Raw genomic sequence first — 18,895 nt, 5'->3', positions numbered from 1 at the left:
GGACTAGTTTGTTCTGATAGTTTTGTTGAGATTTTGGTGAGAAGAGAGGAGGACCAGAAACAGCTTATTAAAAGTTAACAACACTTAAAACAGATTTGTATTGCATTTTTGCAGTTTTTAAACAAGTGCATGTTACTTTTAAAGTATCAGGTTCAAGTATGTTCTTGTCAATACTGGTTAATATATACGGATATAAAACAAAATTTCAACTTCTGGAACATTAAATACATCAACATTCGCATTATAGGGGTCCCAGAAGGAGAAGAGAGAGAGAAAGGACCCAAGAAAATATTTGAAGAGATTATAGTCGAAAAATTCCCTAACATGGGAAAGGAAATAGCCACCCAAGTCCAGGAAGCGCAGAGAGTCCCATACAGGATAAATCCAAGGAGAAACACGTCAAGACACATAGTAATCAAATTGACAAAAATTAAAGACAAAGAAAAATTATTGAAAACAACAAGGGAAAAACAACAAATATCTTACAATGGAACTCCCATAAGATTAACAGCTGATTTCTCAGCAGAAACTCTACAAGCCAGAAGGGAGTGGCATGATATACTTAAAGTGATGAAAGGGAAGAACCTACAACCAAGATTACTCTACCTGGCAAGGATCTCATTCAGATTTGATGGAGAAACCAAAGCCTTTACAGACAAGCAAAACATAAGAAAATTCAGCACCACCAAACCAGCTCTACAACAAATGCTAAAGGAACTTCTCTAAGTGGGAAACACAAGAGAAGAAAAGGACCTATGAAAACAAACCCAAAACAATTAAGAAAATGGTAATAGGAACATACATATCGATAATTACCTTAAACGTGAATGGATTAAATGCTCCAACCAAAAGACACAAGCTTGATGAATGGATACAAAAACAAGACCCATATATATGCTGTCTACAAGAGACCACTTCAGACCTAGGGACACATACAGACTGAAAGTGAGGGGATGGAAAAAGATATTCCATGCAAATGGAAATCAAAAGAAAGCTGGAGTAGCAATACTCATATCAGATAAAATAGACTTTAAAATAAAGAATGTTACAAGAGACAAGGAAGGACACTACATAATGATCAAGGGGTCAATCCAAGAAGGAGATATAACAATTATAAACATATTACACCCAACATAGGAGCACCTCAATACATAAGGCAGTGGCTAACAGCTATAAAAGAGAAAATCGACAGTAACACAATAATAGTGGGAGACTTCAGCACCTCACTTACACCAATGGACAGATCATCCAGACAGAAAATTAATAAGGAAACACAAGCTTTAAATGACACAATAGACGAGATAGACTTAATTGATATTTATAGGGCATTCCATCCAAAAACAGGAGATTACACTTTCTTCTCAAGTGCACATGGAACACTCTCCAGGATAGATCACATCTTGGGTCACAAATCAAGCCTCAGTAAATTTAAGAAAATTGAAATCATATCAAGCATCTTTTCTGACCACAACACTATGAGATTAGAAATCAATTACAAGGAAAAAAAAGTAAAAACCACAAACACATGGAGGCTAAACAATACGTTACTAAATAACCAAGAAATCACTGAAGAAATCAAAAAGGAAATCAGAAAATACCTACAGACAAATGACAACAGAAACAATAATGCAAAACCTATGGGATGCAGCAAAAACAGTTTTAGGAGGGAGGTTTATAGCAATACAATCCTCCCTCAAGAAACAAAAAAAATCTCAAATAAACAATCTAACCTTACACCTAAAGGAACTAGAGAAAGAAGAATAAACAAAACCCATAGTAGAAGGAAAGAAATCATGAAGATCAGAGCAGAAATAAATGAAACAGAAACAAAGAAAACAATAGCAAAGAGCAATAAAACTAAAATTAGAAATGAAAAAGGAGAAGTTACAATGGATACCACAGAAATACAAAGCATCATAAGAGACTACTACAAGCAACTCTATGCCCAAAAAATGGACAACCTGGAAGAAATGGACGAATTCTTAGAAAGTTGTAACCTTCGAAGACTAAACCAGGAAGAAATAGAAAATATGAACAGACCAATCACAAGTAATGAAATTGAAACTGATTAAATATCTTCCGACAAACAAAAGTCCAGGACCAGATGGCTTCACAGTTGAATTCTATCAAACATTTAGAGAAGAGCTAACACCCCTCCTTCTCAAACTCTTCCAAAAAATTATAGAGGAAGGAACACTCCCAAACTCATTCTACGAGGCCACAATCACCCTGATACAAAACCAAAGATACTACAAAAAGGAAAATTACAGACCAATATCACTGATGAATATAGATGCAAAAATCCTCAATAAAATACTAGCAAACAGAATCCAACAACACATTAAAAGGATCATACACCATGATCAAGTGGGATTTATCCCTGGGATGCAAGGATTCTTCAATATATACACGTCAATCAATGTGATACACCATATTAACAAATTAAAGAGTAAAAACCATATGATCATCTCAATAGATGCAGAAAAAGCTTTTGACAGAATTCAGCACCGACTTATGATAAAAACTCTCCAGAAAGTGGGCATAGAGGGAACCTACCTCAACATAATAAAGGCCATATACGACAAACCACAGCAAACAACATTCTCAGTGGTGAAAAACTGAAAGCATTTCCTCTAAGATCAGGAACAAAACAAGGGTGTCCACTCTCACCACTATTATTCAACATAGTTTTGGAAGTCCTAGCCACGGCAACAAGAGAAGAAAAAGAGATAAAAGGAATACAGATTGGAAAAGAAGAAGTAAAACTCACTGTTTGTGGATGACATGATACTATACATAGATAATCCTAAAGATGCCACCAGAAAACTACTAGAGCTAATCAATGAATTTGGTAAAGTTGCAGGATACAGAATTAATGCACGGAAATCTCTTGCATTCCTATACACTAACAACGAAAGATCAGAAGGAGAAATTAAGGAAACAATCCCATTCACCATTGCAACAGAAAGAATAAAATACCTAGGAATAAACCTACCTAAGGAGGTAAAAGACCAGAAAACTATAAGACACGGATGAAAGAAATCAAAGACGACACAAACAGATGGGGAGATATACCATGCTTTTGGATTGGAACAATCAATATTGTGAAAATGGCTATACTACCCAAAGCAATCTACAGATTCAATGCAATCCCTATCAAATTACCAAAGGCATTTTTTACAGAACTAGAACAAAAAATCTTAAAATTTGTACAGAGAAACAAAAGACCCCGAATAGCCAAAGCAATCTTGAAGGAAAAAAACGGAGCTGGAGGAATCAAACTCCCTGACTTCAGACTATACTACAAAGCTACAGTAATCAAGACACTATGGTACTGGCACAAACACAGAAATATACGTCAATGGAACAGGATAGAAAGCCCAGAGATAAACCCACGCACCTGTGGTCAACTAATCTATGACAAAGGAGGAGAGGATATATGGAGAAAAGACAGTCTCTTCAGTAAGTTGTGCTGGGAAAACTGGGGAGCTACATGTAAAAGAATGAAATTAGAACACTCCCTAACACCATACACAAAAGTAAACTCAAAATGCATTAAAGACCTAAATGTAAGGCCAGACACTATAAAACTCTTAGAGGAAAACATAGGCAGAACACTCTATGACATAAATCACAGCAAGATCTTTTCTGAGCCACCTCCTAGAGTAATGGAAATAAAAACAAAAATAAACAAATGGGACCTAATGAAACTTAAAAGCTTTTGCACAGCAGAGGAAACTATAAACAAGATGAAAAGACAACCCTCAGAATGGGAGAAAATATTTGCAAATGAATCAACGGACAAAGGATTAATCTCCAAAATATATAAACAACTCATGCAGCTCAATATTTGAAAAACAAACAACCCAATCAAAAAATGGACAGAAGACCTAAACAGACATTTCTGCAAAGAAGACTTACAGATGGCCAAGAGGCACCTGAAAAGCTGCTCAACACCACTAATTATTAGAGAAATGCAAATCAAAACTACAATGAGGTATCACCTCACACAGGTTAGAATGGGCATCATCAGAAAATCTACAAACAACAAATCCTGGAGAGGGTGTGGAGAAAAGGGAACCCTCTTGCACTGTTGGTGGGAATGTATATTGATACAGCCACTATGGAGAACAGTATGGAGGTTCCTTAAAAAACTAAAATTAGAATTACCGCATGACCCAGCAATCCCACTATTGGGCATATACCCTGAGAAAACCGTAATTCAAAGACACATGCACCCCAGTGTTCATTGAAGCACTATTTACAATAGCCAGGTCATGGAAGCAACCTAAATGCCCAGTGAGAGACAAATAGATAAAGAAGGTGTGGGGTGTGTGTATATATATGTGTATATATATATGTATATATATACATATACACAATGGAATATTACTCAGCCATAAAAAGGAACGAAATTGGGTCATTTGCAGAGGCGTGGATGGACCTAGAGACTGTCATACAGAGTGAAGTAAGCCAGAAAGAGAAAAACAAATGTCATACATTAACGCATGTATCTGGAATTTAGAAAAATGGTACAGATGAACCGGTTTGCAAGGCAGAAATAGAGACACAGTTGTAGAGAACAAACGTATGGACACCAACGGGGGAAAGCCAGTGGGGGGTGGTGGTAGGATGAATTGGGAGATTGGGATTGGTATATATACACTAATATGTATAAAATAGATAACTAATAAGAACCTGCTGTATAAAAAAAGAAATAAAATAGAAAAACCCCAAGATTTCATATTTTCAGTATTTTTAGAAAATGTAGAAAAATCAGTTTTCTACTGAAAAAATAGAAAAAGTTTTCTTTTTAAAGTTAAAAGTGAAATAACATCTTTTCTTTACAACTGTATATGGTTGGCAAGAAACAAACAAAAACAAAAAGAACAAAGGAAAAAACTAGAAATAGTTGTTTTGTCCACCCCTCTCCACCCCTGCCAGCATCAATGTGTTAATAAGACTATAAACATCAAATATAGAAAATGCTGATTCATTCTTTGGAAAGCTCTCCATTGAGTTAGTGTAGTTTGTTTCTGGCAGTCTTACTTCTTCAGATGAGACTTGGGATGTTTGCCAGTATGCTGAAAGCACAGCCTCATTGCTCTTTCTCTGATCTCAGCATCCGAAGGTGGGTTTTCGGTTCTTGCCCACTGTACATTATTTTCCCAGTAAGTTGAGTGCATTTAGATTGTTGTTAGCTTTTTTTAAAATTATTTTATTTTATTTTATTTTATTATTTTTGGCTGCATTGGGTCTTCGATGCTGCTTGGGGTCTTTTTTCTCTGGTTTTGGCGAGTGGGGGCTACTCTTTGTTGCGGTGCGCAGGCTTCTCATTGAGGTGGCTTCTCTTGTTGTGGAGCACGGGCTCTAGGCACGCGGGCTTCAGTAGTTGTGGCACACAGGCTCAGTAGTTGTGGCTCACGGGCTCTAGAGTGCAGGCTCAGTAGTTGTGGCACACGGGCTTAGTTGCTCCGTGGCATGTGGGATCTTCCTGGACCAGGGCTCGAACCCGTGTCCCCAGCATTGGCAGGCGGATTCTTAACCACTGTGCCACCAGGGAAGCCCTGTTGTTAGCTTTTAAGGTGACATTTGAGCAAAATCCATTTTACTTTGGATGACTCATTACTTATTCTTGACCCTTTGATGATTCTGTTAATGCTAATATTTTAGTTTCATATTTTTCCATTAGAACTGGAAACACTCTGAGCTTATCTTACTAATTTCATCCTACCTATAGAATTCAGTGTGTCTGAATTTCAACTTGTTGAAATCTAGGAAACTTAAAGCAAAACTGAGAGATTGTTTTGCAATTTTTAAAAAACTATTGGAACATCTTTAAGATAAGCCCTATGATAATGAAATGTTCTCTTTAGAAGTATGCATCTATCGTTTGGGACTATTGACTTCTATATGTAAGATGTAATTCCTGCTAATGAGGGTGTTGTTCAACAATGATTTTTGTATTTGTGTATGATCCAAATAATAATAATTATTCTGCTCATGTGCCAAAGACTGTGTTGTTTCTTGTGTAATCTTGGTTTTCCTCCTTGTTCTTCCTTGTTTTCCTCTGTCTATAACTTATGCACATTTGTAGTTAAGTTAAAAATCTAATGTTGGGAGTATTTGTTAAGGAATTAGGTAATAGTGCCATCCCAAGTCATGAATTGACCAAAGAAATTTTGAGGAGATTTAAAATGAATATGGTTTTGTTTTTTTATTTGTAGTTCTCTAACTCTAAATTTTGCTCTATATGAAGTCTATATTTGTTCCCAGTCAAGGAGTAAAACAGAGGAAAATTTAAAATACCCCCAACTTTGGTTGGCAAAATAGAACTCAAGAGTGAAAAATCATCTCATATCAGCTTACACAGGAGTTTTTGGGATTTGGGTAGAGAGTTACATGGACAGACTTACCCCAGGCTACATTTTATAATTCAGCAACACTTTTTAAATAATTGATTTGTACTAGTTGGTGGGGAGCAAGTCAAGAACTAACTACTTAGCATTATCCAAATAAGTTTTCGTTATTATCTCACTGCTTCTTAATAGCAGCATAACAGAGGAAAGTATATTTTAAAGTATTCACATACCCACTTGTCTGTGTAGGTTCAGTTTTTAAATGTTTTTCACAGTGAGTCACCTTCATTTGATTTCCAAAAATGACAGTTCGAAGGACAGGCCTCATTTGGATGTGAGAGTTCTTACGTGCTTGTTAAAAATGAGTCCAGAAGGATTTGGGGGAGATGGTGGTAGCAGTGGCTTCAGAGTTTTCAATCTCTTCTGCCTTTTTGCCATTTTCTTCCCATTTGTAAAGTAGTTACATAAAAAGAGACAGAGATCTAGACAGCAAAACCGAAGCTCTGGATAATATTTACAACAAAACTAAGTAATGGGATATGCCCCAAATAAATCTAGGTGGTAACAAACCACCACCAGTCACAAAACTTGCAACATATTGTTTGGGAGGAAAAAATTTACCTCTACCCGTCTAGGTTCCTCTGACTGGTCTAATAATTAAATTGACGTGAGACAGACTAACAAGAAAAAATCAAAGTTTAATTTTGTGCATACGAGAGACTCAAAGAAATGACCGAAGCAGGCAGTTTTGTACCTTTTAGGCAAAAAAACCCAATAACTTTGTGAAGAACCGACAAGACAAAGAAACTTAGGCTTGGCTACCAATTACTGAAGAATCTAAGCAGATGGTTCACGCAGCTTTCTCAGCCTTGAATTCCCTATTTCTAGCGATAAGGATGTTTCTCTGTGTCCTGGTGCAGGGAGGGTACCTTTTACATGGGAGATTATTTCCTGCTTTCAGGGGGACAAAGAGTAGGGGTCAGACTGTTCTTGCCCTGGCTGTTTCTCAATTAACTTTAATTTAAACTAATCAGTATGCCTCTTTGGCATATTTTGGGGTGACAGAACATAGGAAAGAGTTAGAAATAAAAGAAAAATAATTTCAGAAATTAAGACTAATTAATTTTAGTCTTAATAAACAGAACAGATAAATACCATAAAAGAAGTAGAAGGTGAATAAGAGGCAAATCTTAAAACTTAAAAAGAAGTGAAGAAAGGGCTTCCCTGGTGGCACAGTGGTTGAGAATCTGCCTGCCGATGCAGGGACACAGGTTCGAGCCCTGGTCTGGGAAGATCCCACATGCCGCGGAGCAACTAGGCCCATGAGCCACAACTACTGAGCCTGCGCATCTGAAGCCTGTGCTCCGCAACGAGAGGCCGCGATAGTGAGAGGCCCGTGCACCGCGATGAAGAGTGGCCCCCACTTGCTGCAACTGGAAAAAGCCCTGGCACAGAAACGAAGACCCAACACAGCCAAAAATATTAATTAATTAATTAATTAATTAATTTAAAAAAAAAAGAAGTGAAGAAAGCAATATAAGGGATTCAAGAGAAAATGACAAATACTGAAGATAGGCAAAAAACAAAGGACTGAAAGTATGGATAATATGAGTCCCTGAAGAAGAAACCCAAGCTAAGGTAGAACAAACCCTAAAAATAAAAATTAAAGGGACTTCCCTGGCGTCCCAGTGGCTAAGACTCGGCGCTTCCCCCGCAGGGGGCGTGGGTTTGGTCTCTGGTTGGGGAACTAAGATCCTGCATGCCTCATGGGGGGGCCAAAAATAAAAAATAAAACAATAAAATAAAATAAAATAAAATTTAAAAAGAAGGAAAACTAATCAATTCTACTTCCAAAAAAATTTTTTTGAAGAAAATCTTTCCTCCCTCAAAAAAAAAAAAAAACCCGGAAGAACAAGAAAAAGTGAATCTGTATACTGAAAGAGTATATTATGCCTGAGAACACTAACTCAGAATGATCAACACTATGGCATATTCTGGTAAAATTAATGGACTTTAAAATAAAAAAAAAATCCTTTGGTCATTTAAACAAAAGGAAAAAAATGACCTAAAAAGGAAAGAAAATTAAATAACCATCAGACTTTTCAACTGCAATACTTTATACCAAAAGAAAATGAAGGAACATACTTAAGCAACTCAAGGGAAAAATATATGAGCCAAGAATTTCATATCCAGAAAAATCAACTTTCTAGTAACTAGCAAAGGACACAGGAAATGCATCATCAACATGGAAGAGCTCAGGTAATATTGGTCCTATGAGCACTTCTTGGGGAATTTATTAGAGACCAGGCTTACAACCAAAGTAACTAGAGACATAACATCCTATGGACTGATGGAGAGCATTAACTATATTGTTACCAGTAGAACTTAAACTAAATGGGACAACAAGGAAGAGGCTCCTACTGGTCAAAGATGGGACAGTTTGAGCTTCAATAATGATAATATAGTTGACCCTTGAACAACTCGGGGGTTAGGAGCACCAACCCCCTGGAGAGTGGAAAATCCACATATAACTTTACAGTGGGCCCTCCACATCCACGGTTTGTGTAGTGCTATAGTACATATTTAGTGAAAAAAATCTGTGTATGAGTGGACCCGCGTCATTCAAACCCATGTTGTTCAAGGGTCAACAGTAATTGCAATAGATCAAAACTCATCAAATATGTTAATCTATGAATTCATAATGATATCTTAAAATAATTTAAAAATTGGTCTTCTTTGGAAGATGGTAGGAAACCAATTCATTACAGGGAAAATTGGTCAATAAAAGAGAAAAATCAAACATGTAATCCTGCCTTTCCTGAATGAACTGTACTATTGAGTGACTAAATGGATGAAGGGGATGTCCTTAAGATTTGTTTTCAACTAAAAATGAATGGTAGAATTAGAATATCACCATTTTAAAGCCCTCATTGGATGGATATAGGCATTTAGCATGAAAGCAACTAGGATTATGTAAGAGAGACGACCACACATCATGTGTTTGCTATAATCCTACCAAACACCACCAATAATCTTGCCGAAAGAGCAAACCTGAGTCTCATTGAGCCTCATGCATTCTCTGGATCCAGCTGCCAATTTGCAGGATATCCAAAGGAACATGCTAAACTGCACCAAAAATATGCAACCAGCAAAATCCTACTCTTGAAAACTTTACAGGATGAATTGCCTGAGTTTCCAACAGATAAATTGTAATGAAATGGCAAGTATGAAGAAGAAATCTGGTAGATTAAAAGTGACTTAAAATATATCTGATTTTAAAAAATGAGCTAGACTAAACTATAGTATCTAAGGACAGACATTGGAGTGATGAAGCTATTTTGAAAACACAAGGAAGTTATTATTATAAAAGTGAGGATGCTGGTTTTAGGGAGGTGGGAAGGGGTTAGGACTGGAATGAGGCTTCTGAAATGTCCAACAAAGTTCAATTTCCTGACTGGATCATATTCACCATATAATTTATTTTATTAAACCAGATGCCTGTTGCATATAGTTTTATATATCTGTGTTTTATTTTGCAATAAAAAGGATTAAAAAATAAAACAGTCCAGTTACAACCATTTCAAGAGTGGTTATCTCTGGGTGCCAGAAGAGCTGGCAATTTTAATTTTTCTCTTTTTTCTCTTCCATGTGTATTTTTTTTCTAATTGTACTTGCACTGAGCATTTCTTATATATGCAATTTAAAAGTTATAAAATGACATTTCAATATAAATTTTGTAAAAATCAGCCACAGGATATCTTAGTAGTACTTTATTTAAAATAAAGGCAAAATTCAGACTGTAATAATAGTTTAGTCAATGGCTATGGCTTCTTTTTCTTACAAAACTTAAGACTGTTCCGTTTTTCTTGGAGAGGTGATATAGCTCTGGTGTGGTGAAAAGACCCAGGTTTGCAAGAGCAGCTCTTGCCTTACTGACCTTGTCAATCTGAATCCCTGAAAGCCTTAGTGTCAGTTTTCTTTTGGGTCAAAATAATAATGATACTCTCACTGCCCTTGATAGTAAAAAAAAAAAAGATTGAAGGAAAGCTATTTATAAGGTGAGACTTGTGTGCTAATATATTACCCTCGTTACATCTAATGAGATCTACAAAGTCTTTTGTTCTTTTTATTTCTTTTCTTACAGCAGTAAGTGAAAACCTAGTCTTTCGAGAAATGCATGGATAACTTAACATGCTGGATGATATCTGTAGTAATGAATGATCCTTTCGATTTCATCTTCATATCATAATATCAATAGTTGTTTGCTTTAAAAAGAACAAGAATAACTCTGTCTCCATACTAGCATGGAGACAGAGTTGAGTTTGATGGTATTCATTATGCTAGGTGGGTGGTCCTCTGTTTAGCTTTTTACCAAACCGTTGCTCTAGCACCTTCAAACAGAGAAATATTAGGTACTGTTATTAGATAGGAAATTAGACCAAATATGTACAAATATATTTCAGCCTTTTTTTTTTTTTTTTTTTTTGGCCACGCCACGCGGCATGCAGTATCTTAGTTCCCTGACCAGGGATCGAACCTGCATCTCCAACATTGGACGTGCAGTGTCCTCACCACTGGACTGCCAGGAAATACCCTATTTTAACCTTTTTTGGTGAGAAAATAGGCATAATTCACTTCCTTGGCTCTATCCCAGCTAAAGAATCACATTCCTGTGGGATGAATTTCTTTTCACTTTTCCTTTTAATATTGCATAAAGTTTATGGCGTTAGTGAATTTAATGCCCTTAGATTACAACTGCTGGTGGTAGTTTCTTTTCCTCATTAGCATATATGAGAATGCACTCATTTTTTCTAAATATCAAATTTGAGCATTATCTGAAACCCCTGCTATAACTTTTTGGGAGGCAGGTAGGTGTTTTTTGTTTGTTTTTTGTGGGAGAGAGAAGGGTTTTTTGCTGGTCGGTTGGTTTTGCTTTGTTCTTCCATGTCCTGAATGTATTTAGCTAAAGAATGTGTGATGCGGAATTGGACTTGTACTTTTAATGATGTGTCATTTTTTTCCCAAGCAAGAGTTCACATTGAAACCAAAATAGAGATAAGCTAGAAGAACATTATACTAAGTAAAAGAAGCCAGTCACAAAAGACCACATGTTATTTGATTACATTTATAAGAAATGTCCAGAGTAGACAAATCCACAGAAACAGAAAGTAGATTAGTGGTTGCCAGAGGCTGAGGGGAGGAGATGGGGGTTGGGAGAGGGGTGGGAATGATTGCTGATCGGTACAGGCTTTCTTTCTTTTTGAGATGATGATGGTGTTCTAGAATTAGATCGTGGTGATGGTTGCACAACGGAATGAATATACTAAAGGGCACTGTATTGTACGCTGTCCTGGCTGAGGCAGACTGGGGAAGTGGCCCGGTGCCTTGCCCACCTGGCCTTTTCTCCCACCCACCCCACTCAGGGCTGCCTGAGTTAAAGACCTGGATATGGCTTGAAAATCACTGGCCCGAGCAATAAAAACCTTCTTATTGCCAGATGGAAATGGACCAAGTAAAAGCTGGAGGCCGTTACTTCTTTATCTCCTTGTATATTAACAGTGTGTTAAGAGCAGACATAGAAATAAATTGGGTCATAAATGCTTATTATTGCATGGGGCCTTCTTTTTGTATTTCTATCACGGAAAACTTCTTCCTTTTTTTTCTCTTTACCAAAACATTCAGGATAAACATATGTATAAACTTAATGATATGTGGTTGTGATACCCATTGCTAAAAGTCCAAATGTCCTTTATAGTAGTGATATATCCTTTTGGCTTTATTCTCTGTACCAGGCATTGTGTCTCTAAATATTGCCTTCTTTACTCCCAACTGTGTTCTGCTTCTCTCTCCTGTTCTGCCTGGTTAGATTTTAATACTCCCAAACCATCATCTTATAGCAACCCTTTTTCCTCTACCGAGTGCCTTGGCTTTTTTTTTTTTTTTCCCATTAATAGGTCATTTTCTACACTTTATATTTGGGAAGGTCTGTATCTATATAACTGCAGGTATTAAATAGTTTTTTCTTTGTTATTCAGGAAAAGATTTGACATTGTGGGTCTGATAGCAAGGCCTACTGATAATGTGGGCTTTCCTTGCTATACATATCCTTTTAAATAAGGTGAAAATTGATGTATAAATAGCTTGGGCCGATTTATGTTTTCTCTCTGCTCTGCAAGTTTAGAGAATCAGAAGTTTCCTTAACTGTTTACTAGAAGAAGACATATTTAGGTGGAATGGGAGCAAATGGAAAGTAACAAAACCACATAAAGGTTGACTCAATTCAGTTGTTTTAAAAAATAATTACATTTTGTTAAACTTCTGTTTGCAAAACAAGTTTGTATGAGTCTTGGGCATGCTTGTCATGAGGGAAAAGACAGACTGGGGAGGGTGCAAGGCCTGGAGGGGAGCAGGTGGCAGGTAAGTCAATATATTTAGTACTCAGTTTGTTATTATAGAAAAGTCCTCTGGTTTCGCTTTGTAAAGAGGTTGGCGTGAGGCCTGTCTAGTTGTAGAAGGGATAGCCAACTAGGAGTCAGATGACCAAGGTTTCAGTTCAGTTCTGCACACATCAATATTTTAAATACAGTTTCAGAAGGACTAAAGTTGATGTCTGTTTAACATTTTCCAAAAAAAACTAGAATTGATGATACAGAGTAGAAAACTGGGGCTCAGAGAACAGTTCATTGAGTGGATGAGGGCTTGGGGGTTGGGGTAGATTTCAGCCCACCTCACCCTAAATGATTAGTAACTAATCATCTTGAACTGCTTCTTAAAAAAGTCACATTTTATATCGCCATTAGTAATTTAGTCCGTGTCGAATAATTATATGTTTGTATGGTTGGAAAAGAACAAAGAATCTGACAGTATTTCTTGCAATATAGAGAACCAGTGTGGCCCTGCTCTTTCTCTCTTGTGTATTTCTCTTTTTCCAGATTACAATTTATGTTGACTTGTACAGGCTGTATATATAGCTCACCCTGATTTATTCACCTTAGTTAAAACCATATAATATCCAGAATACTTCGTCATCACCAAATGTTTAATAACATTTTGCCGCTTTTTTAGTGAAAGGAATCAACCAATAACATTGCCAAAACTAATTTTACTTTTAGGCCCGATTTTTAACATATTGGGGAAATTATCTACTTATGGTTTATGCTCAACAGAAAATTTAAAATTGTAAACTAATGGCTGGATATATTTAATGATGAGTCCTGATTGCCATGTGTTATGACCTTTTATACTATTCCAAAAATACATAAAGCTACTGAAACTGTGGTCATGTAATTGCATCAGTTTACATCTACTCTAATTTGATTGCAGATAGTTGTCTCCTTCCATTTTAATGAGAAAAGTGTAATTTTTTCAACCTCATAGACAACATCTGGGGAAGATGTACGGGACTTCACAAAGGTGCTGAAGAATAAGTTCAGATCGAAGAAATACTTTGCCAAACATCCTCGGCTTGGCTACCTGCCTGTCCAGACAGTTCTTGAAGGTGACAACTTAGAGACGTAAGTTTAATTTTACTATTAAAACTTGTATTTGTATATGCTCTTATACTTGCTACTTTTATGTTAGTGACAAAAGAGAAATCTGATACCAAAAAAGAATTTGTGTTTTGGTAAAATGTTTCATTTTAAAAGAGGTAAAATAAACTTGGAACCAGTCTTCACAACATGAATTTTGACTGTTTGCTTTTGACGGCACAGCAAAACTTCCAGGTTTAATTTTGCCTGTGTTCCTAAACTTTTAAAATATGTAATAATGTGTCAGCCTTTGCATTAGTCATCTCTTTTATTCTTAAAAATACTTAAATTGTGGTATTATATGCTCTTTCATTATTTTATTTATTTTCCATTTTTCTCTCTTTGTGGGATGTTTTTACTATTTCTTGTAGTATGTTTTGCACTCATTTTACATTTTTTTTTTTATAAATTTATTTATTTATTTATTTATTTTTGGCTATGTTGGGTCTTCGTTGCTGTGCGCGGGCTTCCTCTAGTTGTGGCGAGCGGGGTCTACTCTTGGTTGCAGTGAGCGTGCTTCTCATTGCAGTGGCTTCTCTTGTTGCGGAGCATAGGCTCTAGGCACGAGGTCTTCAGTAGTTGTGGCGCACGGGCTTAGTTGCTCCGTGGCATGTGGGATCCTCCCGGACCAGGGCTCGAACCTGTGTGCCCTGCATTGGCAGGCGGATTCTTAACCACTGAGCCATCAGAGAAGTCCCCCTTTACATATTTTTAATATAAGTTTATTAATAATACTTAATCTCTTGCTTCAGATATATACCTATACTAAATCTCATCAAAATCTCACATTACATTTCTAATTTCTTTTTTTCTTGAACATGAAGACAGCGAAATGAGACAGCTTTATATTGTACATGAAATAGACAAAATTTCTTAAAAGTATATAATTTGAGTTTACAAACATAAATGAAACAAAGCTTCAAGTAACAAAACTACTTTGGGATTATAAAGCAGAGAAGAGCAATTTATAGCCTGAAATGAAAAGAAAAAGAAATTTTAAAGTGAGCCTGAAGAAATGCAAGGGCAAATTTTAAATTACTAAACAATTATACATCAAGATCAAAATAAATAAAATTTTAAATCTTTGAATCACTTTTTTAAAATATCAGCATAAATATGCCGGCCAAGGCAATTTTCTTGTGCTTGAATCTTGGGGGAAATTAACTTTTATTGCTAATCATCACCAGAGTGCCTAGTTGTAAAGAATAGTGAAGTTCTAGTTACAGAAATATGCCCTCTCAAATAACTACAGAAGAGAAGCTCCGAAGTGTGAAGTCTGGAGTTTCCTACATTATACAGTAGAGAAAATTGTAATAAGAAGAATAAAAATGTGTTGACATTTAACCTTCAAAACTCATAATTCATTTTATTGTGTACATGAGAGAGAATCAGAGAATAGTAATCGTCCAGTATATTATGACAGTCCGTGTCTCAAAGATGTCAAAATAGAGGGATAGACTATTTAGTCCATTTTTTTTTTCCAGATAAAACCCTATAGACCAGGGGCTTTGCTACATTTATGTGCAGTCTTTTTTTTTTAATTTGTTGAACTGCTAAGAAGTAGAAGAAAGACCACAGCCAAAGCATAGTAGGTATTTTTACCCCTCTATAGGTAACATTATGGGTGAGCAGGCAGAAAGAAATATAAAGCAGCTGTATATGTAGATAAAAATACCACATACTCATTTAAAGCATACCAAGAAATTCAGACTTTTTGATAACCTTGATTGATTTCAAATTCTGTACAATTTAAGATATATGCCTCCCAGTCATTTTTTCCACAGTACATTTTAGAAGAAATGTTTTTGAAACGATTTCAATTTAAAGGACACTACTCAAATACTTAAAATCTATAAGGAAAGTTATATCTTTGGTCCTCTGTTTTGTGGGTAGATTTTTTTTCTTTTTTTTCAAAAGTGTATGATAATACATTATTTGTTTTAGTATCTAATATATAGCTTAACTATGCTGAACACCTTCTAATAAAGACAAAATTTTACTTATCTTGGTATCAGATCTAAATAACCTTTGGAGTAACTGCCTGAAGCATAGAATTATCACACAGTGCTTTTATTTATAGGATAATTTGATAGGTTTGAAGTAGTGATGTGCCTTTCACTCTTTGGATAAACCATTTGGGACCATTTATGTCCCAGATATATGCATCTTCATATGAGCCATACAGATAGATAGATCTTTTAAACTCCTTTTAAGCAATTTTGATAATTTGCCTTTCACTGTCAAAATAATCACTGACATCAATCATTCTATTCTGGGTGACTCAGTGAAAGTAAAAAAGAACAGAAAAGTATGCCAGATAATTTTGTGCTACGATTTTTGGCTGTAACTCTGAAGATGCTTCATTTTAGCTAACATGAATTTACCAGCATTGTCAGTGAGAGGAAAACAAGAGAAAGGAAAGAAGGAGTGTAAGATTAAGTCAGATGTCACAAGATCGTTTTTGAAAAAGATTTATGAGCTACTGGATACATTGGGCATGTTTTCTTCTTTCTTCACTCCTAGGATGTGTTCTTGGAGTTGGTATAGTTCATTTTTCTACTGAGCCCTTTCCAGTACAAGGCCACTTAATCTTCTGGTGTAACAATTTACATGAGTGGGTAGTAAAAAATTTGATTTCATTTATTCTCCTGTTTGCGGGAAGAGAACATTGGAGAAAAACCAGCAAAGTGGTAAATGTGTTGAAGTTATATATGAAGCTGATTAGAATTTTCTTTTGCTTCTTTCTCTTTCATCTCTGCAAAATGTAAGGTCTTATCCCCTATCCAGTAATTATACATGCATGCATGGAGCGGATTTATGAGAAAATTAGATATTAGTAAAAGAAGGTAAACAAATCCATGATTAGGCTTATTTGATTAATTTTATAACTATGCAAAATTTTTTTTCAAAAAATAAATCAAAATAAATGAGTAGAGCTTGATGAAAGGGTTACCGTTGAAAATAAACCTGAGAAACAGGCTCAAAGAGTGACAAAGTAATTTGAGAATTGAGTGAGATTTACTGGCCAAAAAGGTTTCCCTGAAGATTAAAAGGAGTAAAATAGACACCTCTCCCTGGTATTGGTTAAGGTGGAGTAGATGAGTTTCATGTTTTTTTAAGTTCTTACTGTAGCAAGAACCAACTCATAGTAAGTGGAATTATGGTTGTGTGAGCATTGCACTGGCAGGAAGTGACAGCTAACCTGAGAACTGAAAGAGTAATAGGGCCAAAGGCTCAGTGTTTGGTGCCTGGGGAGGAGAGGGAGAGTTTCAAGCCAAGGCAAACATTTTCAAAAGCCTGAAGACAAGATTGTTTCAGAAACTGGGATGGGAAGCTGGAAATCGTGACAAGAAATGAAAATGGAGAGAAAAGCAAGAACCAGATAATGAAGGACCTTGTAAGCCATGCCACGGTGTTTGTAGGTTACCTGAGAGCCGTGGGGAGCTATTGAAGATTTGTATGTTAGAGCACACTGGGACTGCACTTACTCCGCTTGGGGAGAAATGGACTTCAGAAGGCAAAAAGATTGGAAGCATGCGGAGCAGTCTGCTGAGAATTTAAGGCACCAAAGGAGTCACGAAGTTCTTCAAAGAAAGTCTGGGTTAACATTAAGTATATTTAGTAGAGTCTGATTCCTTCCATATTAGTGTGTGATTAACCAAACTCTGTTCAAACACCACTTTGGAAAGCAGGGATAGGCTGCATTATGAAGTCTGGGCTAACACATAGATTGGTCTTATTTTTAACCCCCTTTAATCATAGATTCTAACAATGCAGGGAGAATATTGCCCAGTTTTCCTCTTCTAGAATTAAATGAAAAAGCTTATCACGTAACATTTTTTTTCTGCACATCAAGGTACTTTGAAGTCAGTAAAGCCTAAACTTCTGGGTTTTTTTAAAATCTTTATTTCTTTTCTTAGAAATTTTCACAATATATAAAAAACTTTCTCTTGAGAAACTTCAATTCATCTTTTTACCTCTGCCATTCTTATCTTAGTTCAGTGAATCACTTATTGTGCTAACTGAATTAACCTTACAGGACCCAGTCAAGCAGTTTCACAAAGCTTTCCTGAGTTCAATTAAGATCAAAAAATACATGTTTCTTACATTTAAAGCTCACAGCGAATGTTGTGGCACACTTGAATTTTAGAAATGGTCTCTCAAGCAGTTCCTGTTTTTTAGAAAGTGTATAGCAAATCATTTACCTGACACCATCCATATTTCAGAGTTAGTGAAAAGTGATGTAAAAAGACTATTGAATAATACTGTTTTGTTTCATTGTTGTTGTATCTATTTTATACATGGGTAATTAAGTCTATATACAGTATAAATGTTCTGACAAACACAGACTGGATAAATGCCTGTTTTTGAAAGTAGGTCCAAAGAGTCTCAGTTTTCCATCCCAATAAGATGACCTTCCATCTTCTTTTAATCTTTGCTATTCAGACATCAACTTTTGCTTCCCAGTAGGAGATAATGAGATCATTAACTTGTTCTTGAGTATGTATCTGTAATAGAAATAGGAGAATCAAGTAGATCTAGAATAATTTAAACTTTCCTTCCTCTTTGTTTCAGTCAGCATTAGCTTTTGCAGGAGACTTTACTTAATTAGAAAACTAATTTTCTTTAGAATTTTAAATTTCCACATTCATCAGTATTCCCTCCTCTTCCTTCCCCTCCAGTAAAAAAGGTTAGGGTTTGAACTAGCTTTTTTTTTTTTTTTGGCTGTGTTGGGTCTTCGTTTCTGTGCGAGGGCTTTCTCTAGTTGTGGCAAGTGGGGGCCACTCTTCATCGTGGTGCGCGGGGCTCTCACTATCTAGGCTTCTCTTGTTGCGGAGCACAGGCTCCAGACGCGCAGGCTCAGTAGCTGTGGCTCACGGGCTCAGTTGCTCCGCAGCATGTGGGATCTTCCCAGACCAAGGCTCGAACCCGTGTTCCCTGCATTAGCAGGCAGACTCTCAACCACTGCGCCACCAGGGAAGCCCCCTAAACTAGCTTTTAATTAGG

At 36.3% G+C, this 18,895-nt stretch overlaps 1 protein-coding gene across 13 annotated transcripts in view; it reads left to right on the top strand.

Annotated features, from left to right (window-relative positions):
* Nucleotides 1-18,895, top strand: part of UTRN (utrophin) — a 496,228-nt gene that overhangs the window by 447,221 nt on the left and 30,112 nt on the right. For all 13 annotated transcript variants that reach the window (XM_082474349.1, XM_082474346.1, XM_082474342.1 and 10 more), the window contains one exon: nt 13,737-13,873. In XM_082474349.1, the coding sequence (XP_082330475.1) occupies nt 13,737-13,873 (137 nt within the window). The remainder of the gene's footprint in view (nt 1-13,736; nt 13,874-18,895) is intronic.

The sequence above is a fragment of the Balaenoptera physalus genome (assembly GCF_965194825.1).
Source record: "Balaenoptera physalus genome assembly, chromosome: 9".
NCBI classification, from domain to species: domain Eukaryota; kingdom Metazoa; phylum Chordata; class Mammalia; order Artiodactyla; family Balaenopteridae; genus Balaenoptera; species Balaenoptera physalus.
Note: the sequence above shows the minus strand (reverse complement) of the source record. Positions and strands in the feature narration are given on the sequence as shown.